General features: G+C 48.9%; 4 protein-coding genes across 4 annotated transcripts; 2 read left to right on the forward strand and 2 right to left on the reverse strand.

Moving 5' to 3' along the window:
- Positions 1 to 149: 149 nt before the first annotated feature.
- Positions 150 to 895, reverse strand: LOC128278633 (dnaJ homolog subfamily C member 24-like). Its single transcript, XM_053017365.1, has 2 exons — positions 857 to 895; positions 150 to 656 (listed from the first exon to the last, which is right to left on the reverse strand). The coding sequence occupies exons 1-2, from the start codon at positions 893 to 895 to the stop codon at positions 207 to 209; spliced, it is 489 nt and encodes a 162-aa protein (XP_052873325.1). The 3' UTR covers positions 150 to 206.
- Positions 896 to 967: 72 nt separating this feature from the next.
- Positions 968 to 3,614, forward strand: LOC128278335 (NHL repeat-containing protein 2). Its single transcript, XM_053017048.1, has 2 exons — positions 968 to 2,460; positions 2,537 to 3,614. The coding sequence occupies exons 1-2, from the start codon at positions 1,054 to 1,056 to the stop codon at positions 3,335 to 3,337; spliced, it is 2,208 nt and encodes a 735-aa protein (XP_052873008.1). The 5' UTR covers positions 968 to 1,053; the 3' UTR covers positions 3,338 to 3,614.
- Positions 3,615 to 3,691: 77 nt separating this feature from the next.
- LOC128275042 (macoilin-1-like) lies at positions 3,692 to 10,931 on the reverse strand. The gene is made up of 8 exons (XM_053013420.1): positions 10,855 to 10,931; positions 9,434 to 9,578; positions 9,228 to 9,354; positions 9,022 to 9,148; positions 7,190 to 8,950; positions 6,843 to 7,134; positions 6,578 to 6,767; positions 3,692 to 6,502 (listed from the first exon to the last, which is right to left on the reverse strand). The coding sequence occupies exons 1-8, from the start codon at positions 10,929 to 10,931 to the stop codon at positions 5,949 to 5,951; spliced, it is 3,273 nt and encodes a 1,090-aa protein (XP_052869380.1). The 3' UTR covers positions 3,692 to 5,948.
- A 2,491-nt stretch (positions 10,932 to 13,422) lies between these two features.
- Positions 13,423 to 14,354, forward strand: LOC128268865 (probable elongation factor 1-beta). Its single transcript, XM_053006148.1, has 2 exons — positions 13,423 to 13,580; positions 13,658 to 14,354. The coding sequence occupies exons 1-2, from the start codon at positions 13,501 to 13,503 to the stop codon at positions 14,235 to 14,237; spliced, it is 660 nt and encodes a 219-aa protein (XP_052862108.1). The 5' UTR covers positions 13,423 to 13,500; the 3' UTR covers positions 14,238 to 14,354.
- The last annotated feature ends 7,392 nt before the right edge of the window (positions 14,355 to 21,746 follow it).

Below are 21,746 nucleotides of genomic sequence, written 5' to 3' on the forward strand. Positions count from 1 at the left end.
TCTGACAGCGAAGACGTCAGATGGCGTCGTTGACGTTGGTTCGTCGATTCTTAGCGACAATAATCGACTAAACTTTGGTCGCTTCTCGAGAATGTTGCAGCAACAATTTTCGCAAACCATTTCAACGATTCGTTTCTTAATTTGTGCGTTTATTATAGGCTCCTTTTCAAAGGAATCGCATCCTCGTGTAATAAATAACATTTTCTTTATGATGGGTTCACCTGCACTACCAGAGAACATTCATCACAACCGACGTATATCCTTTCGACAATCGGTGCATCCGGCAAAACGTAATATCCGCCACATCGACACGCGTGATAGTTGTAGCCATCTTCTTGGTTTCTACCGAAATCTGCCTCTTTTAGGATCTCGTTCACAAAATACTCGTCCTGGCACGACCGTTGCATCAGCTCTGCATCGTAGACTCGACGCCCCTGTTCATCCCGCAGCACCTTCCAAGCTGCATCGATGCGAATAAACCACTCCGAATCGTGATCATTTTTCCGCTTATCAGGATGATATTGCAAGGCCAACGTTTGATAGGCTTTTCGAATTTCCTCAACCGTTGCATCGTGCGCTACTTGCAACACGTCATAATGTGACATCTGACGTATGTTTGTTGCGGCGTTGTTTTGTGACATGCTGTGTGCGCTAAGCTGCGGTGGTAAAGAATAAAAGTTGTGCTATAAAAGTGCCAATGATTCACAATATATTCACCTGCGCCACTTTACCTCCACTCTATCTCAAGCAGCTCTGGTGCATTGTGAAAACATTCAAACTTGCTTTGGAGCTGTTTTTACCGCATTGATTGCCTGCTCTTTGCACATGGCACGGATTTCGCGTGCGCTACACTTACGACCGATTTGGTGTCACGCAACGCAGTTCCGTCAAACATCGTTTGCATTCCGATTCACTCGCGCAGAAACGTCATCGGCAATCAAAACAATCCGCGTACACGGTGAGCCAAGGTCCTTGCAGTTCCGATCAAACCTGCGACCCACTTTCCTGCACCCCTCATCTACGTTACCGGCGGTCATCAAAATAGGTGCCAGGATGAGCTCATCGCCCGAGGGTCAAGACATGATGGAGGTCTTGGCCAGCAATAGCAACCAGCTCGCGGACGACCTTTGTTCCGCCGGGAGCAACGCGGCCAAGCGCCAGAAGTACGTCATGGACTACCTGAAGGTTGCCGATCGGGAGAGCAAAAGCGTCACGGCCGATTTCCCCGACGGACTGGATTGGTTCAACGTGAGCGAACCACTGTCGCTGCAGGGGTCACTCCGTGGCAAGGTCGTAGTGCTGGACTTTTTCACTTACTGCTGCATTAACTGCATGCACATTCTGCCGAATCTGAAACGGCTGGAGCACCTCTACCCGATCGAGCAGGGCCTGGTGGTGGTCGGTGTGCACAGTGCCAAGTTCCGGAACGAGAAGGACTCAGCCAATATCCGTGCGGCCGTCGAGCGGTACGAAATAACGCACCCTGTCGTCAACGATAGCGTGACGGCGATGTGGCGCCAACTGCGCGTCCAGTGCTGGCCAACGTTGATGATTTTGGGCCCACGGGCGAACCCACTGCTCGTGATTATGGGCGAGGGCAACTACGAGGATCTGAAGCTTTACATCGGCAGCACGTTACGGTACTACCGTGAGAAGGGCGAACTGCTGCAGCACTCGCTACCGATCAATCTTTCGCAAACCGCCGGCTTGGCGTCGAATCTGAAGTTTCCGGGAAAGATTGCGCGCTCCGAGGGCGGCAATGATGAGGACCTGTACGCCGTGTCCGACTCCGGCAATCATCGGGTATTGATCATCGAAGCGAACGGTACCGTGCGCCATACGGTTGGTGGGAAGGCGAGTGGGTTTGTCGACGGTAGCTTCAAGCAAGCACGTTTCAACGCCCCGCAGGGTGTGGCCTTCCGTGGGCTGGACACAGTGTTTGTGGCGGACAACGAAAACCACGCCATTCGTCGAATCGATCTTACCGAGCGCACGGTGAGCACCATCGTCGGCAACGGGGTGCAGGGTAACGATCGCACGGGCGGGAAGGGAGGCCGGGAACAGCCCATCTCGTCGCCCTGGGACGTGGCGCTGTACACGACGCGTGATCTCGATATGTCGTTTCACGTGGACGAGTCGAAGGCACCGCTCAAGGAGGTGCTGCTGGTCGCGATGGCCGGCATCCACCAGATTTGGGCTGTCTTCCTGCAGGACACGATCTGGTGGAAGTTTAAAAAGTATCCCGCCGGAAGCTGCTGGGCCATTGCTGGCAGTGGCCACGAGCAGAACCGCAACACTTCGTACCCGCACAGTGCTGCGTTCGCGCAACCATCCGGGCTGGCCATCAACCGGGAAGTGAAAGAGATGTACCTGGCGGACAGCGAGAGCTCCGCGATACGGAAGATTTCGCTGACCGACGGGAAAGTGCTGGCGGTCGCCGGAGGTGATCGTAATCCACTGGTAAGTGCAATTTCCCTTCCCCAATCTTCGATCTACAGTGGGACCCCGCATGACCGCTCTCCTCTCCCTTCGGCAGGATTTGTTTGCATTTGGCGATGTGGACGGCAAGCAGTATGCGGCCAAGTTTCAGCATCCCCTCGGTGTGGCCTACAACTCGAAAGATGGTTGCATTTACGTGGCCGACACGTACAATCACAAGGTGAAGAAAATAGACGCCACCACCAACTGCGCCACGACCTGCGAGTTCCGCGAAGCGAATGGCGCCATTAAACAGTTTAACGAACCGGCCGGGCTCTGCCTGGACCGCACCGGTCAACTGCTGTTTATTGCCGACACGAACAACCACGAGCTGTTCGTGGCCAATCTTTTCGACAGCACCATCCGTCCGCTGAAGCTCCACTTTCCGGTCGCCGAAGCGATGGACTGTGGCACCGGCACCGTGTTGCGATCGCAGAAACTGATCAAACTGTACCCGCGCAGTGGAAACGCCACACTTCGGTTAGTGTTTGATTTTGCGTTTCCGGAAACCAGCACAAAGCTTACCGAAGGCGCCCCACAGCGGTGGTCACTGGCTCTGCCTTCTACGGAGTGGGGCTGTGAGCAAACGAAAGGTACACTGGATGTTTCCGTCCGCTCGTTGGCGCTGCAAATGGCCCCACCGGCAGGGGTGTTCACTACGAACGGAAATCCGGTCACGGTCGATGTCGCGTTTAAGCTCAACCTCTGTGAGGGTGATGTCTGCTTTCCGAAGGAATTTACCGTTCGATTGGACGTGCAGCTGTGTGACGGCGCAGCGCAAGTGGTAGAAGGTAGCGACACTCAGGAACGGTGCCAGGTGCAGCTTTCGCGTGCGAAGGTTTTGCTGAAGCACGATTAGTTCGGCGCACGGGACAGGCCTTTTTTAATTTGCAATTGAACGAAAGTTAAAGTTCGTTTTTTTTACGTCAACATTACAGTACAACATTGAAGCACAGCGAATAGACTAATACAACCGAGGATACCTCGAAACGCTAACGTTACTTATCAACCTCAGCAGATACGTTCGGACTTTAATGTGGATTAATGATTGAATCGTTTTTTATGAACTCTGTTAACCGCTTAGGTTCTTCTTCGGATAGTGATTGTATCAAACATATGATCAAATAAATGACACGACACGCGTCAGACATTTCTTTCGAAGTTTGGGCGCCGAAAAGATAACACGCATTGGTTTGCAGGTTTTTTTGCTATTCATTCTTTTCATTTTCTTGCATTTTTATCACCTTCTCACGGGTTTCCTGTCGCGTGATTACCGTTAATGTGGTATTCATTCTTTTACAGTTTATCTTTTATCAATCTCAATAGTTGTTAGTACTTGTTGTGTGTGTGTGTGTGAGTTTTCATGCTCTTCGCTTGAAGTCACGTATAATACATCTTTTGCGCGTGTTTGCTTTTACTTTTTTTACAGTTCCTTCGTCCTTTCCCCTTCTTTTTGTGTTCACTCGTGTGTTACACAAAACATAAAGTCGCGCCCCTTGATCGCCCCAGCAACACGGTCTCATGTTACAGGGCGCCGCGTACAGGTTTGCGTTTTCTTCTACCGTTCTGCGAGTTATTAAACCTTCGTCCTTTTACGTCGTTCATTCAATAACGTGCACAAACTGTCCATCTGCCAATACTGGTCGGCTTTTAAAAGAGGCGTTAATATCGTGTTAGGTAAGAACTCTGAGCTCTGATCTGATCTTCCATGTTGTTCGCCGTTTCACCGTTTTGGATGGTGCTCTGCAGCATGGCAACATAATGATAACCCAATGGAGATCGAAATTCGATAGCAAACGCAACGAAACGAAAGGGTGAGGCAGTATCTCTACGCGCAGGGGAAGCTACCAAACATGCGATGATTTGCCAAATAATACATATCTAACCGCAGAAGAGCGCTCTCCGGACATGTGTCTGTTCGTTTTGCTGAATCTCGTCCTATGTTCGCACGAATTAGGCGTCTAAATAATCTAACATTACGTTTAATAATTAAAACACAGTACATGTAGGTATATTTTATATTGAACGTGTATATGTTTCAAGTCAAGTATGGATATCACAACATTACGTCAGCGTTCTCCTTTTTCCCAGTTGTTCAAGCGCCTTTTTCCTCGTCAACAAAGGGTAAACGGTGCACGCCGTCAGGTCCAAACCAATTACGCTGCACTCGCGCAGCTCTAATTGAAACAAAGCCAATGCTTAGAATGAAGAGGCATATTTTGAGGGACTGTCGTAAGGCAGTGGGCAACAACGAAAACAATTAGTTTGTTAAACGAATAGATTCGTTCAAGAATTCGAAGGAAGACAAAAACACCTTCAGAAGACAGGAAGGTATTACGGTATGCAAAGACCGAGGCAGAGGCACGAAGAAACTAGAAGAATAATCACTAACCAATACGACAGCCTGAAACGGCAAGATGGTTCGGGTGTTACTAGGAAATAAAATGTTCGAAATGAAAAAAAAGGGACGAACAGCGGGATTTTGTTGTGGAGAACGGATGATTAAGTACCACGAAGACGCAATTCTGAACGTCAGGGTTATGCTGGCGACAAACGAAACGCACAGAAGCATTAGAGTGATGCAGGACGCAAGTAAATTACCAACTAATCAGCTACGCTACGAAGCTAAGAAACGGACGAAACTGCGGAGAGCGTACGAACCAGAGAACAGGGATGATGATATCGAGAGATTTCCCATTGAGATCGATGATTTTGTGTGTGTGTGTATGTGTGTTTGTGTATGCGGGTGTGTAGAATGCAGTAACGGAACTTTGCCAGCGATCGAATGCGCCTTCTTCCACACTGCTCGAAACTAAGAAATAAATGGCTTTTCAGGCGAATGGATGGCCCATGCAGGACAGCAAAGAAGCTTAAAGCAAACGACTTGTCCGAGTCACAACGCTGCAGACACCGACGGGAAAAACTCATATTAAACTACAGCGAAACCGATTGGTGGAATTGGATTCAAATTTAAAATCGTAAAATAGAACACACCGAACGAATCGCTGCGTTTAGCGGAGACGGTTATCCGATGAAGGTGCTGCTTGTGTCCCTAGATCCAATAGATCTCCAACGTAATTTAGTTTAGAGACATCGAACGGCCTCTTATGAAGGAACTAAGTGAAAGCAAAAAAAACTAACTAACCGAAAGGATCGTGCGGCGATTGGTGCTGGCGATGCTGCTGCTGCTGCTGCTGTTGAAGATGATGATGGTGGTTGTGCTGTAGATGCTGATGCTGCTGGTACGGATTGGGAGCATGGTGGTGGGCCAAAAGCAGTGCCGACGGATGTGAGGACGATAGAAGGTTGGCCCCTCCGGAGCCTGGCTGGCTGTGGTGTGCGCTGAGCTGTTGAGCAAGGTTCGCCACACTTGCACTGATACTGTTCGCACCACTGACTGGACTGCCGGCGGGGGCATGCGGCGGCGCAAAGGACACCCCGTTCGGCGGAAGAAACGATAACTCAAGCGGTCAGGCCTCGGTACCGCCCACCATGCCATTGTTCTTGGGCGTGTAGACGGTCGCGTTCGGGTCCAAACCGGAAGGACAGTTCCCGTTGCCCTGATTCGTACTTTGCATTTGTACTAATTGTCCCACGCTGCCGCCACCACTGCCAGCACCGGAAGCGAGAGAGGCCAGAGTGACACCGGGCGGTGGGCAGACCGAGTTCGAGGACGAAACGGTCGTCATCGTGGACGTCAGCACACCGAGACCGCCACCTAATTGACCGATCAACGGTTGCCCATTCAGTACCATGTGCGACATCGGGCTCGGCTGCTGCCCCGTGCCACCGCTCCCAGCACCACCGACCCCGTTCAGTCCGCCGCTCAACGGTTGCGGAAGGAGTTGCGGTGCATCGGGCAACCGCATCATCGACGCGCTCGGCCCGCCGTCCTGCCCGGTGCCACTGCCCACCGGACCCGTCAGACAGAGAGTATCGTCCGGCATCGTCGGCATCACCGCAACGAGCTCCACGATCTTTGCGTTTAGATCGAGAATTTCATTTTCTTTCGAGCGCAGTGAACCTACAAAGGAGCAAAATGGAAACGCAAGTCATGGTACGGGGTCGTTCTGCCGTAACGGTGCGGCGGAGTACGTACAGGTTAGAATGTCCACCTCTCGTCGAGCACCGCCCAGGGCCGAGAATAAGTCCAGCTTAACTCTCGTTTCGGCCGACAGGCTCTTCTCGAGCGTCGCATTCTTGTCCTGCATCGCGGCCAGCGCACTCATTAGCACATCCGTATTTTGCTGCGATTCACGGTTGCGTAACTGCACTTCGAACTTTCTCATCTACGGTGATGTAAGACAAATTAGTAGCCAAAATACATTAAACCCAAATGAATTGCATGCTGCGCCACGACGAACCTCCTGCTCGAAGCTGCGCGTCTGCTTTTCGGCCAGGTGTTTCGATTCTTCGGAGCTCAACAGCTCGTGCTTCAGCTTTTCGAGCTCGAGCTGCATTTGGCGCTTCTTAGCCATGCACGCCTCACTGCACTCCCCTCGGGACACTCGCTCCTCGGCCAGCTTTCGGTGCTTTCGCTCGTTGCCAAGCTGCGATTCCAGCGATTGGCGCAGTCGTCGTTCTTCGCCCAGCCGTCGTTCGACGGTTTGTAAACTTTGGCGCTCCTGCTGCCGCTGGTTACTCAGCTCTTGGTATCTGAAAGCGAATGGTCCGAGCATGTTCTATCGTAAAAATCACAACTCTCTCTTACCTGCTCTGCAGTTCGTCACAATCCTTCTGTTTCGCTTGCAAGCACCCCTTCAGGTTGCTGGCTGTCGTGTCGTACTTTTGGCGAAGTTCGTTCTCCGCCTGTCGATGTGCTGCTACTTCCGCTCGCACCTTCTTGAGGTCACCCTCTAGCCGCGGGCAAGTCTCACATGCTTTCTGCACCATTACTACGGTCGGCGACGAAGGAACTGGTGGCCCATTGGCGGGAGGCTTCGATTGCGCCGCGTCTCCGGCGTCCGGCGTGCTTTGTTGAGTATTACCAGAAGCGCCTCGTGCCGAGGCTGAACTCTCGTGGCCACTCGGCACTCCTCCTGCTCCATCTTCTCGACCATCCTTGGAGCCCGGTACCGCCCCACAGTCGGTTGCGGTTGTTGACGTGGTTCCACCGAAGTTTGCACTGTTCGTGGTGCTACTTCCGGAAGCGGTGCTCGTAGTCGCTGTCGTTAAGGTCGTAACGGTAGAGGCCAGCCCCAGAGTAGCGAAAATTTTTGCAATCGTCGAAATGTTCGCCTGATCCGCAGCTTTCTGTTGCTGCTTGAGACGATTCTTACGCCCCGACCGACTGCTTTTGGCTTCCATTACCGGGACGGTGACCGGGCTACTTTCCCCGTTCAGGCCATTGGGCGCCGCGTTGGGTGGCTGCACCTGCGATGGTTCTAGGTTCGGAACATGACCGTTCACCTGTTTACCGACAGCTTTGCCCGTGCACGGCGACGGACCATCGGCAGGGCTTTTGGAACGGTTGGCCACACCGTTCGCGCTTCGAACGCCAGTCGGAGGGGTCGTTACGGAACTTCCGGTCGCTTCCTTGTCACTGTCTTTGCGATTCTGCCCGACGGACGCCGCACTGGGAGATTCCTTCGTGTCCTTCACCGTCGGGCCACTGGTTACGTGATTGCTGCCATGGTCGTTCCCACGCTGAGGCGCCCCGGATACGCTGATCTCCTTTGTACTGCTGGCGGTGACAGTAGCGGCGACGCTCGATGCAGTACTGCCCGTTGCACCGTTGCTTTGTGGAAACGTGGCGATGGCCTGATGATAGGAAAAGTTCCCGCTTCCACCACCAGCACCACCATTACTCCCTTTGACGCTTCCATTTGAGGTGCTCGATGCGGACGAAGAGGTGCTACTGCTGTCCTTGTCCAAACTTTTCCTGTGCTTGGAAGAGCCCTGCCCGGACGATGGCTGGTGGTTAAGGCCACCGTTCATCGCGCTAGTGTTGACCGATGGCGAGCTGCCGCTACTCACGTGCCCATTAACATGCGACGTCGACACGGTGCTATTGCTCGGAGATTTGTGATTTTGAGCACTCTTACTATGAGTATTCGGTTGTTGTTGCTGCTGCTGGTGGTTGTGGTGGTGCTGGTTGTGATGATTGTGCGGATGATGATGGTGATGATTCTGGCCAGCATCACTTCGACTACTGCTGGCGGTGCTACTGCTACTGGTGTTCATACTGTTTAGTAACGTGCCCGACATTGACACTGCCGATGCCGTGATCGACGTGGTCGTTGCCGTCACGACGATCAGATCTTTCTGTAACTGTTGCTCCGAGCCTGTGCCACTCGACCCGTCGCCCGGCACTTGGTCGAGTAGCGTGGATTCATCTTTGGGCAACGCTTCCTGTAGCAGCTGCATGTAGAAGTCATTGTCCTTCGCTACCTCTCGCTGTTTGCGCTGCCGGATGCAATAGCCGACGTAGCTCTTGAAACCGAAACCGAGCGTAACCACAGGGTAGCCGATGCTGCAAAGACAATCGTCAGTCGGCTGGGACCGGTTCCGGTGCATTTGCTTGGCGCAAAACTCCACACTTACCAGTGGGCAGCAAATGGCCGACAAAGATCGAGATGTGGTATGTTACGACTATCCTTCCATCGAATGGCTGCCTCAAGGTACACGAACAGTATCCAAAGTATTATCGTCGGCAAACAGATACCTTTATCTAAAAAAAACAGGGTGAAAAACCATTCACAGTTACAGTGCAAGGACGCATTGGCGGGAGTATTTTGAATAACACTTACCCGTGTGCCAAACGTATTGCACCCAAACGTAGGTGCTGGCAGCGAAAAAGAGCCACTGAACGGGGATGAAGAATAGACACACCAAATCGGAAGTGATCGCTATGCAGACGAACAGCACGGAAAAGGCCTATAAACACGCAACATAATTTAGTTAACACGAAAGGATTCACCTGCTTTGCGGTAGTACGCCCGGGGTCATCACTTACCAGTCCCTTGTACTTGAAAGAATCATAAACTGAGCGGAGTAGGAGCCAGAACGGCCAAAGGAATTCGAAGCGAAACTCCAACAGAAAGTCGGCGGTTATCACGGACGCCCATAGTAGCAGGAATTTCACGTAGAGCAGTGTGTTGCTGTAACGGAGGAAAAGCGAGGTACATAGTTGTTATTTCATTCTACTTCGTGTATATGTAAATTTAGTATTTTCTTCATCTTCCAACAAAGTTTTTTACCCTGGCAAAAATACAGTTAATACAGCGTAAATTAGACATTCACCTCAATCAACCATCAAGGCACCTTTTGGAAATGATGAACAAAAATTTAGCGAGCTAAGTGGCGGGCAACGTAAATGAACGAACGATAGAAAGATAATTAACCGCAAGATGGACACAACCGATCCCGGCATTCTAAGGACCGCTAATCCGAAAACACCATTCCGCAACAGACAGCTGGGCGGAGATCACACGGATCGCAAAAGGAGGCCGCAACGCAAACAAACATCGAACAGAATTGATAGGTGCACGTGAAAAAATATAGCAGCTGTTCGGCCGAATGGAAACAAGAAATTGGTAAAATTACATCACCGATAAGCCTGGCAAGGCACTCAAATTGCACACGCACACAAAAAACTCCACACGAGCAACGGAAAAGGGAAACTAAGAAGCCTCCCTTGATGACAACACGCGTGTCGGGAAGGCAGCATGACCAATCATGTAAGCAAAAAATAAGAGAAAAAGTCAAGAGCAACAAGTACTCCTCCTGCATCCTTTCGGAAGGACGTGCCACGTTGAGGCGTTTCCATGTGAGTTCCATGTGAACCTGCGAAACCGACGGGAAATTGCTTGTTACTTTCGTCGTTAGTTTGCAACGTACGGATATTCGACCGTCCAAAAACGGTAATCTAAAATCGAATGCAAAAACATCCCGGTCGCTCTCGAAAAGAGGGGGAAATCAAAATAAACATTCGTTAAGAGCATCATCAACAGAGATATGAATAAAAATGATATTCCGCGAACGTAGCACGCCATCCGTCTTGATTGTCGCGCGGTCGCACGCGGTCAATGTCAACAAAATGCATGTGAACATTTGATTCTTCTTTGCCTCGTGGCAGATTCTTTGCACACGGGAGAAGATGACCATGGCCAGTTATCTAAGTTGCTTGTCTTCTCGTTTTATAAAGGAGAGCCAGAGAGACCGTTAACTGTGCTGCGAGAGTGAACTTCTCAAAATTTTTGTTTCATTTGTTTACAATGCGCAACGATTCGGTTTAATCCTTTCTCGTAGAACGCCAAGATGTTTGTTTTCGGGAATTTGGGTTTTTTTCCCATCGAGCAAAGCATTAAACTGCCTACCGCTTTTTGAAGATGCGAAAACCATTCTTTCTCAAAAACCCCGAACTCCGCCACGTACCTGCCAATCTGTTCTGCTATTTTATTTTTCTTGATGGGCCGTCGAATTTTGCCACAGTCGGCATTACGTCTCTTCATTATAGTGCCCTGCTTGATGACGTTGTCCGTACGGGGGTAGCCAGTTCTGTAGCGAATCCGTCGTTCTGTACCACACGTCGGTTACTCGAAGCGGCTCAAACAATGTTGCGGCGGCTCTGGACCTCTACGAACTGAGCAAATCTAGGATGCGACGATACGAGCATCAATCTTGACATTTGCCCGATATCGTATCGGCTGCCTGTTTCCAGTTCGGGGATCACACTTCTGGCCGAATTTCAATCGGTTCACGGGTCCGGTCGTCGATCGATCTTGCCAGCAAGCAGATGGAAGTGCAAATTTTATCCTCACGAATTGACAGCACAAGTAGGCGCAAGCTGTTGGATCATGCACAACAACCCCTCGCACACCGTCAACCCCTCGCGACGAACGCAAACACACAGTCACAACAAAAAATATAATGACACTTCTTGTCTAATTCTTTCTTCGATTTTTTTCCTTCACTTTGCCGTTTGCCTCACATCCGATAAATATAGAATTTTCGATCTCTCTTTCCGTTTTTTCCTCGATGCACCTTAGAGACACACGTACAGCAGCGGCCACTGCCGCTGCACACATTCAGCGAATGGCGAATGCGCGCATCCGCAAGCACACATGCGGCACCAAAACTTTCACACACGCACGCACGGACGAACGCAGCTGATGGGCACGAACGCACGCTGGATCCGACCGCAGGTTGCAGGTTCTTTTAAGAGTGTGTGGCTTTCCACTCCGCACTTTGCAAACCGGCAATCGATGGGAACAACACTCGCTGCCTTTGTAGGTTTTCCGAGGAGCACAAACCACTAACCGCCCGCAGCCCCATACGGTGTGGAGAAGATTGTTGGCCGGATGACACTGCAGCTGCACGCGATTATTCTCTTCTGGGGATAAAATGATTTAAAGAAGAAAAAACATGAAAACTATCTCATCCAACAGAGAAGCAATTGGCCATCGGTGCCAAAAGCAGTGCAAAAACAAGAGTCCAAATAGGTGCCAACACACAGATTCGAGCTTTCTTATCATCCGAGCAGGCCGAGCGATGCCACTCTATTCCGACCTTGCTAAACACCACTGTGTAGCTGCAAGCACCACGGATTGGTTGGGAGCAGTAGGCTCCATCACCCACGCAACGACCGGGACTCGGGAGCAATCACATTACCCGATCCCGATGGATGCTGGGCACGCTTCTTCCACACAGGAGGGCTCTTTGTTGATGTTTCTTGGAAAGCGCCAAGACAAAAGTTCGACTATCCTTCCGGGGGGAGCTACACGTTTGGGACTATTTGGTAAGCGTGCGGGAAAATAACGCGTTCCAGAGGCGGCTATCGACAGTGCCGAGTTCGCATGTGCTCCAGAGTAGAATGGAGGGAGAACCGTTCCGGTTTTTATTTAATTTTTTTTATGGACGAACAGCTTCCGTCCCGTTGGGGGCTCGGGGCAGCGAAGACACACGGACACGAACGAGCACGCACAAGCGCTTTTCTGCGCGCTCTCGCCGTTCTAGCAGTCGCTCTCCCAATCTCTCTGTTGTAAAGGCTGGCTGGCTTTCTTTTAGTCTTTTTAGACGAATATATTCCGCTCACTTTTGTACACACCACCGATGCTCCCCGATGAACGATCAACCGATAGGAGCCTGCCCCGCACCATGTTATTTTTTCCCACAAACACGCACACACACACACACAGGACGTTTCTACGTAGGTTTTCTTGAGCTCACTGCGCCTAATCGTGGGATGTTTTGCCAAAAAATAACAAGTGGCGCCGAGCGTGGCCACTGGGTCTCATTTTTCCAGCTGTTCAACCATCGCTCGGATTAGGACCTTTTATCCGAAGAGTCCCTCCGTTGGCGAGCACCAGTGTGCGGAGGATGAGGATGTCTTGTTTTCCTAGTGGTAGCAACTAGATTCTGATGCTCTAATTTGCGCTGGGAGCTGCTGCTTCTTCTATCACAATATTGGATCGAACGCTCCCTCTACGGCCTCCGTGGCAAAGAACGCAAAAATACCCACCACACACTCTGGCCGGACCCCTAATCTACTACCGAAACCCGTGGCCGATTGCCGTCGTATGTTTAGTTGCCACCTAACAAACGACCAGGCGTTCGTTCCAGATTTCTGCTTGATCCGAAAGCTTCGGTACAATATGCAAGCCAGCAGAAGGTTTTTCCTTCGCGAGCCACTGAGGAGCCTGCTGACAGTTAAACGTACGATTGCGCGACTGAGCGTTTAGTTGTCAGTTTTAATTTTGCGGCACAACAACCACCGATTGCGTTCTATTGCGTTCCTCCCCAATGGGATAAATTTTAATGCATTTCGTACGCTCGGCTTTATTGTTTGCTTTGAGGTCATAATCGAAAGTACGATTGTATCTGAAATTTCAAGAAAACTGTTGAATGCCTAAAACATAGAATGCACATGTCATCGAAAACATCGCAAGGATAATGACGGTCGCTGTCAAAACAGTTTGCGTGTGCACGGTTCTTTTCGACTCTGCTTCCCGTCGAGGCCACATCGTGCTCCGATTCTGAACGAGTACAATTCGCACAAGAAACGCAACAAACATCGTTACAATGGCATTTGGAGATGTAAAGACCGCCAACGGACTGAAGGAGCTGGACAAATTCCTGGCCGACAACAGCTACGTGTCAGGGTGAGTGCAATCGGGAATCCTGTTTCGCTCGAGTGTGTGAGGTTAGATTGCTGACGCGAAATCACGTCTTTTGACAGATACACCCCTTCGAAAGCCGACCTTTCGGTGTTTGAGGCGCTTGGTAAGGCACCGGCCGCCTCGAATGTACACGCACTGCGTTGGTACAACCACATTGCGTCGTTCAGCACCAAGGAGCGGTCGGAGTGGGGCGGACAGGCCCTGCCGCAGTTGGCCGGCGGAAAGCCGACTGCTGCTGCTGCTGCCGCTGACGATGACGATGTTGACCTGTTCGGTTCGGAGGACGAGGAGGAGAGTGCAGAGGCGGCGAAGCTGAAGGAGGAACGCTTGGCTGCGTACAACGCAAAGAAATCGAAGAAACCTGCGCTGATCGCGAAGAGCTCCATCCTGCTAGACGTCAAGCCGTGGGATGACGAGACCGACATGGCGGAAATGGAAAAGAGCGTCCGGAGCGTCGTAATGGATGGCCTTCTGTGGGGTGCTGCAAAGCTCGTCCCGGTCGGCTATGGAATCAAGAAGCTGCAGATTTGCTGTGTTATCGAAGACGATAAGGTTTCTGTAGATGAGCTCACAGAGAAGATCCAGGAGTTTGAGGACTTTGTGCAGTCGGTTGATATTGCGGCGTTCAATAAGATCTAAGCAACGAACGGATGCGAATAGCGCTGATGGAATAAGTGTCGGTTGTTTTTAGCCATGCATAATGCAATTGTTTGAACTGAGAAGAGTTGAATAAAGTGTAACTTTTCTAAGATTGGATCTCCCCCTCATAGCTGCCTCTTATTCCGAAGCGTAATGTCGCTACAAAGGTGAAGACAATGGTGCCTGTTGAATTATTTATATTTGAACAGTGTACGATATTGTTGTTTGAACATTGCAAGGCGATTGAGCGAATTCACATTTAAATCCGGAGTAAACGATGTGTAATTTTATGTCGACGATTATCAGCGGGTGCCTCACTCTCAAGCGCATCCGCTTCCGATTTCCCATCATCAGCAGCTGGCACTGGAACCGAAGAAGGACTACCGTGAACTGATTCCCAAAAGTATCGCCCCGAAGTTGAACCCGTTGCATCACTCGTTTCACCAGAAACGAAACTTTGTTCCGTTGCATCACATTACGCGCCAGGTGCCAGTTCCACCAACACAGCGTGCTTTTCCGAACGGGCATCAGCAGGTAAAGATTGTCCTGGCACCAACTCAGACGAAGGCAGCTTCTGGATAATCTTCGGGTTGATGGAGTGCTAAGCCGGGTGCCGTAAAGCGGTGGCTGTTGAATAAAATATTTATTTTCTTTCGTTAACCCGTTGCCTTTATTAGATAATTTTCGTTTATCAGTGATCCGCTCAATGCTTTAATCACATTCATTTAAACAGTGCTCTTTGTAATGCTTTAGTTATGATTGTTACATAATACGTTCCGCTATGGTCTGATGATCGTAAGCGGCTCATACAGTGACCGTTGAATTTAAAAATGGTTCGTAGCTATCGCCAAGATGCCCGCACATTAAGTAACTGGAACTCAGCAATAGTCTACTACAACTGAGTATCGCTTGAAATGATGCTATTTGTCAACAGGTTTCTTGTCTAATTTTCATAGTTTAGTCTAGTCTTACTATAAACTGTAGCACGTAGCATAGAGTTCAATCGACAAAATAAATATGAATGTGGTAGTTGGACTCGATAGTTCATTTTGATTACTAACTTCGTGGATGTACTAATTTACTAGGCACGTCTATCCGAAAATGGTAAGAACTTTCTGAAGTTAGTTGTAGTGAGATTGAATGTGTGACTCGATTAACAATGTAATTATTTAAAATCCACATTTGTGGTTTACATTTGTGGTGTTCTCTACTGTTTCTATATACTTATAACTATTTTTAATCTATCTTGATGGCCGTATCGTATGCTTGTACATTATGCTCACTAAATACTCACTTCTCAAGACGAAATTGTCGTCTCTCGTTCTACTGTATTTTATTGGACTTCTTTTTGTTTTTATTTTACTTTATTTTCATAAGGTAGTTATGTTAATAAATTTATATATGTTTTTTTTCCGTATACATTTAGTGATATTTAGAATTGCTTTGTGTCTTTTATTGGCCCATCTCTAGCAACCCGAAAAAGCTCAGGTAGGACAGTCGGAACAGTAGTTTCTCCTAGTGGAGAAAGCTCGATAAACCACCGTCAACGTTTCACTGTCTCGTTAGTCCAGCTCGTGACAAATTAACTCACTGGTGAGAAAAATCACAACGTGAAGGAAAATAGTATTCCACGTATCCGATGTATGCTCTCGCATTCGCAGTTTCATTGCGCAATTGCGCATGATCTCTCTCACGCGAATAGCGCTCAAATTTGCGGCACCCGAGCATTTGTGAGAAAACAAAAACCATGAATGAGATTTTTCCAAAGGCCTGCGAGCGTGAATGTGGGAAATTTGATCAAAACAACGGCCGGAGTACGCAAATTTCGCAAGCGTCCGCTGACGACGGGTGCAGAGCGTGAGTACCTAGTGAGATATGGGCTATACTAGAAACACGCACTCATTTTCTCACTCCTGTCGTAGACTCGACTGTGTTGTCATTGTAAGCAAGCATGGTTTACTATGTTGGCTGCGAGGGAAATCAAAACAAAAAGAAACACGCGCCTCTCGCGCAAAGCACGCGAGAAGCTTATAAAGACAGAGAGACAGATTCTTCCTATTCTTGAGTCTCCGGTTAGCGTTGCTTGGTTAGCCCGGTTGTCGGTTGGCGATGTAAACGAAATGATTTGAAATGTTCATAATGTTAGTATTTGATCTAGCCAAGTTCGTTAGTTTATCGGCGTTAATGTTACCTAGGATACCACATTGGCCTGGAATCCAGCAAAGGGTTATGTTTTGGGTTAATCTATTTTCATTCTGAATTTTTGAAATTCCACTTTCTGAGTCTGCCTCTTTACTATATCTTATCTGATTCAAGAGTCGCTCTCAAAACTTCGCTCTCAAAACCACTCTCTCGCTCAACCCGCTCTTTGCTCGCTCTGCTCGGAACTTTGCTTCGGGAAACGATTGAAGTTCCGATGAACGTCCGAACTAGTATCGCCGTTCGCGGCTCACAGAGTGCGTTTGAGGTCGTCGTTGGACGCGGCTCACAGTGTTAGTGCTCGTGTAGAGAGAGAGGTACGTGCGAACGATAAACGGGGAATATGCCAACCTGTCGCGGAAATCGCTCGATGCGAAGGCACGATACGATGATCTAGGCATTCGAAATGAAAAAAGGATAAAGCTTGCGTTGACATCTGCTTATCAGCCTTTTGGAGGCTGAGCACTTCGTGTGTGTTGGCCCGTTGTGTGTGAAATCCATTCAAATTTCGTGAACTATCTTTAATTTAATTTCACTGCTAGTTTGACTCAAAGGTTGTGCGGGAAATAAACGGGTCGAAGTCCTTGTAACCAGGCTTTCCTTACATAGAGGGTTTTCCCTCGGTACCTAGGATCCCGGTTGTGGTTCACAAAGTTCACGGAAAACTCTTGTTAGGCGGAATAAAACCTACAGTGAAGGTGAAGCAAGTGCCCAGAATCAGGGCCAATCTCCATATCGGTCCCACGCTCGCGGTGTGTCAAGCTGAAAATCGATTTCCCGTGAGAGACTGCAGGATATTCGCAGTGAGAGTCCGTGAGCTTGCGCGCGAGAGTGAGAAAGAACGCAGACACGATGACAAGCCAGTGCAAGTAACGATTTTAGTAGCAACAGCGACCAAGTACCGTCTTCGGTCGCGGAAAAGTTGCGCGTTCTTTAACTTGGCGAATGAGATACTTTCTCACCCGACCGGGGGCGGGTGCGACCGGGGCTGGAATGTTCTATTGTTTACTTAGCGGCTCTGCGGGCGAGAGCGTGCAATTGTTGGTCCCACTTTAATTGCTGTGCATTGTGAAGCAAAACTTCGAAAATGGTCAAAATAAAAGGTGTCCAGATCCGACCACGGGCAGTGTAAAGCACAGCTAATTGCGGAACGCATTAGCCGTGGTGAGCGTAAGATAAACGTCAGTGATCGAGTAGCCGGTGTGACAATTTCGTTGTCGCAATTATCATCGTACAATATTTGTTCGTTGTTACAACCAAATATGATACCGATAAGTCCACTGGCAGTCATATCATCCATTTCTTGGCAGTAAATCAAATCATTAAAGAAGCGGCCATATCATATCATATTCTCGTGTGAGTGCAAAGTGCTTAGAACGCGTAAAGTGTGTCACATATCCGTTTTGTACATCTCCAAATTGTGCATCCATTGCACGGCAGTGCTTATTTTTGTGAACCGGTGCAGTTATTAAGAAAAGATAGAAAGTACAAAACCAGTCTTGTGACGAGTTCGAGTGTTTCTTGTGTGTTTTGCAAAGCATCTGCTCTTGCTAATGTGATCATCACGCTCGGTGCGACCACTAACAGGATTAGATCGGAGTTTCACGGCCGGTTTCGGTTGGCTGCTAGACGTTTGTCAAGAACATTGCTCCGCTCTGCTAGGGGCCCGTTCATACTTGAAATTTGTCGTAAGTAGATCTTATTTCATACCTGAAAACCTTAAACAATGATAAAAGCGACCAAGCGGTCTGCCAAACATTTCTGATGAGTTTTGTACGAAAGTTATACATATTATGGAATGGATGGGAAATAGAACTAACCGGTTGGACCGAGCAAAGGCCAAACAGCGATCGAAACCCCGTGCCAGGACATTTGAAAAGAAGCAAAATAAAATATGAAAATACCTCATCAACTTCTGAGACAACGAAACTGGACACGGACATTTCTATCGCTGGGGATCACCCGTGTCCGGTGTCTTCGGGATAAGGGAAAGAAACAAAACACTCGCTAGTTCGCTCTAGTCGTCGGAAAAACTGAAGCAATGTGGCGAACTGCACACACTAGCAGTTGGTGAGAGGTTTCTAGGTACGCAGACATCGCGCATTTCCATCACGGAAGTTTCCACGTCTCGTCCAGGGGCTGATTAGGGGTGTCGTTTCCACCGAGGCACCAGGAGTCGTAATGTTCCACCTAAGCGGTTTTGCACAATTCAATTAACATCTTCAGTGCCCGTCGCAGCGCCGAGCCCGTTCTTTGTGAGACTGTGTTAATTGGCTATCAACTAACTTAAATACCAGCTAGTTACTAGTTACCCAACTCAGGACTCAAAATGTTGCTGGCATGCATCTTTAAGCTAAAACGCATTAAAGCAAAACGTGTCTGCGGCCGTCTCTTGGTAGAGCCGTCTTTTATTAAACTGACCTAAACTAGGTAGGGCGGCAAGCATTTCGGCACATCATATTTTTCCATTACTGGGTCAAATTAATTTGCGTCCCGCCGACAGACAGGAAGACCGCTGGCCCCCTTAATTAACTAAATCAATATACTGTGCCACGTGCCACGGTAGAACCATCCGCCATCAGTAAATGGACATAATTCACCGTGGCCGTCGTTTGCAAATACTTCGTAAACATGGGTCCGAAAAGAGTTTTGTCGAGTTCTCACACTGTTTCCGGTCCGCCTTATTCTTTACGAATCAAACACACACGGCACGCCACGCCATCCTGATGCTGGCCAATCAAGCAGTATTATCAAGATTAATGGTGCTGAACCGGGCTTTTCTGCTCGCTTCGGGTTCGATCATTCCTTCCTTCTTTTTGCCAACTTTTTCGGCCGACAGACAACAACAAAAAAGAGCCTGGCGCACAGAGTGCCCCCGTACACCTGCGAGGGCACCCAGTTTGCTGGTGGCCCAGTTTGTGGGTCGCATCCTTCGCACTCGTTGGCCGGAAATGATAATAAAATTTATGATTTATATGTACTTTTTTTTCTTTGCGTACCGCGTCCACCTCAACCGCCCGTTTGGTGGGGTGTCGATTTTCTTCCGCCCGCACACTGCGCCTAGACGAAAAAAGAGATCGGCCGCGCGCGCGCGCACGTGAGGGAGAAAGGGAGAGAGAGATAGGCGGAGCGGTAGGCGGTGAGGTGAATGTGTCCTGTGCGTCAGGAATCAGGATTCGGTTCAGTGCATGCCAACACCGCGCCCGACAGATTCCCACCGACACCTTCGGTGCGAGAATCTTTACGGGTGGCCGTAAAAATGACTCCAAATTTATGAGTTGCGTCTGCGCTCCGATTTTCCGATTTTCCGATTTTCTTTTTTGTCCTGTGGGGTACTTTTCTGTGGGCCACGCTGGGTGGTGGTGCCCCCGCCGTTTATGAGCTGTTCATTCATTCATTCACTGTCGCCATAATGCTGGGGTTTTCTTTTTGCTTCACTCCCCGGAACAAAAATCGCGTTTGAACCCTTTTTTCCTCTTCTTCCCGATATGTCGCGTGCATGTTGTGCGGAGCATGCCAAAGTGCACGGTGCAGTGCCCGAAATAGGGTTCCCATGGTTTTTTTTGTTGCTTCCCTCCAACTGGGCTGGGCAGAATGTGAAATTTTCCGTGTTCATCCGAGAAGATGAATTTGATGCCCGTCATGCAGCTATCAAGTCCCACCGTCGCCACCGCCGCCGCTCCACCGGGTGGCGAAATTAAATACGTACTGAGGAGGAAAAACTATGCGCTAGCAGCATAAAGCCATGCGGTGGGTGGCGCTTGGGGCCGGTGAGTGTGTCGCATTAATTAAAAGCATTTATTTCGTCACAAAGGCTCTCTGAAGTCGGGTCTCCCTGCTTTGAGGCACATTCGTTTGGTTTTATTAGAATTTGTGGTGATGCAATTTCGTTTGAATCGGTGTTCGCGGTGTTTGGCAGGTCTCGGGGAACAGCATATATAAACCCGAGATCCGGGATCGTATTTGCCCAAAATGTTCCGATAAGCAATGTATGACTGGGCCGAATTTGCGAAGCGCAGTTCAGTAAAAATACATCTTATCAAAGCTTGGAGCTTATAACTTCGGTCAAGGTCATCAAATTCAAACCCATAAAACTGCTGTACTACGAATGTACTTTTAGTATACAAAAAAATATAATAAAGAGATCTTTTTTTCTCCAAATATAGTTTCAATCGTTTCGTCGTTCCTCACCGTGTGTCCTTTACCATCATCAGCGGATGGATGAATGGAATTAGCATAAAACGTTGCACCTTTGCCGGTCTCGCCATTTTTCCGCACTATGTTTCGGTAAGTGTGCGAAAAAGTGAAATGTTAGTCGGTACCGGCCGGCCGGCTATTTTTCCATTTGTTTTACTTTGCTAAAGTTTTGTGGGAAAAAAGACAACCGGTACAGCACAACTCTCTAAACACTTTGCCGTACGAAACTCGATCCCGGTTTCGGTCGACCACCATCTGGTGGGCGCTGTAATTTCCCGGATTTACATATTTTTCGATAATTCGAAACATTATTCTGTTTGCGCGCGGCTTTGGCGAGCTGCGTCAGGGGAGGGTGTTCACGTTTGGGCAGTGCTTTCGCACGATTTGCACATTTATGGCCGGGCACTTTTATGGTATTTGAAAGCACTGTATTATCGTCTCGGAACTTCCAGTTCCAACTGTTTTATGCGCTAAACTGTGTGCGCCTGTGATGGCTGGCTATCTTGCTATTTATGAGTTTCTATCAACGCTAGTGTCGTACGTCGGGTTATATTATACTATTAAAAGTAAGCTTCGAACCAACTCTCGCATCGCAACAATTATTACTTGTTCCAGAAGCATGGATGAGTTTAGTAAGCTAATTCGAGCAGTCCTCTGTGGATGACCCCAAGCTCTAAAACTCATTGTGCGTAGGTTTGACTAGCATTAATTTTTCCTTGCAAATCGCTCCACTGGGATGTTCTAACTACTAAATCCTACAGCAGCACTTCCTAAACCCTTTATTTATGAAATGTAACATCGGATTAGTTTCCAGCATATCATTACGCGAAACGCTTCCATCGCGACTGTTCCATCGTTTTTTTTCGTAGACTCAACTGTTGTGCCATGGAAAGGTGGAAATCGAAAAAATGTTTCCGAGCCTCTTCATTTAGCCAGTCTTTCCATCCGCCGATATGCCCGTCGATGAACTGGCCCAGAGAAAATGGCAACCGCCGAAGCAGGGCGCAGATTGTTGACGGCTAATGAGTGAATCGATTATCGATATTTATGAATGTTTTAATTTGCTGTGTTGCGCCTCGCTGAAGGAGATGCCCTGAATTGTTTATCGTGCTT

Source organism: Anopheles cruzii, chromosome 2, assembly GCF_943734635.1.
Source record: "Anopheles cruzii chromosome 2, idAnoCruzAS_RS32_06, whole genome shotgun sequence".
Taxonomy (NCBI): Eukaryota; Metazoa; Arthropoda; class Insecta; order Diptera; family Culicidae; genus Anopheles; species Anopheles cruzii.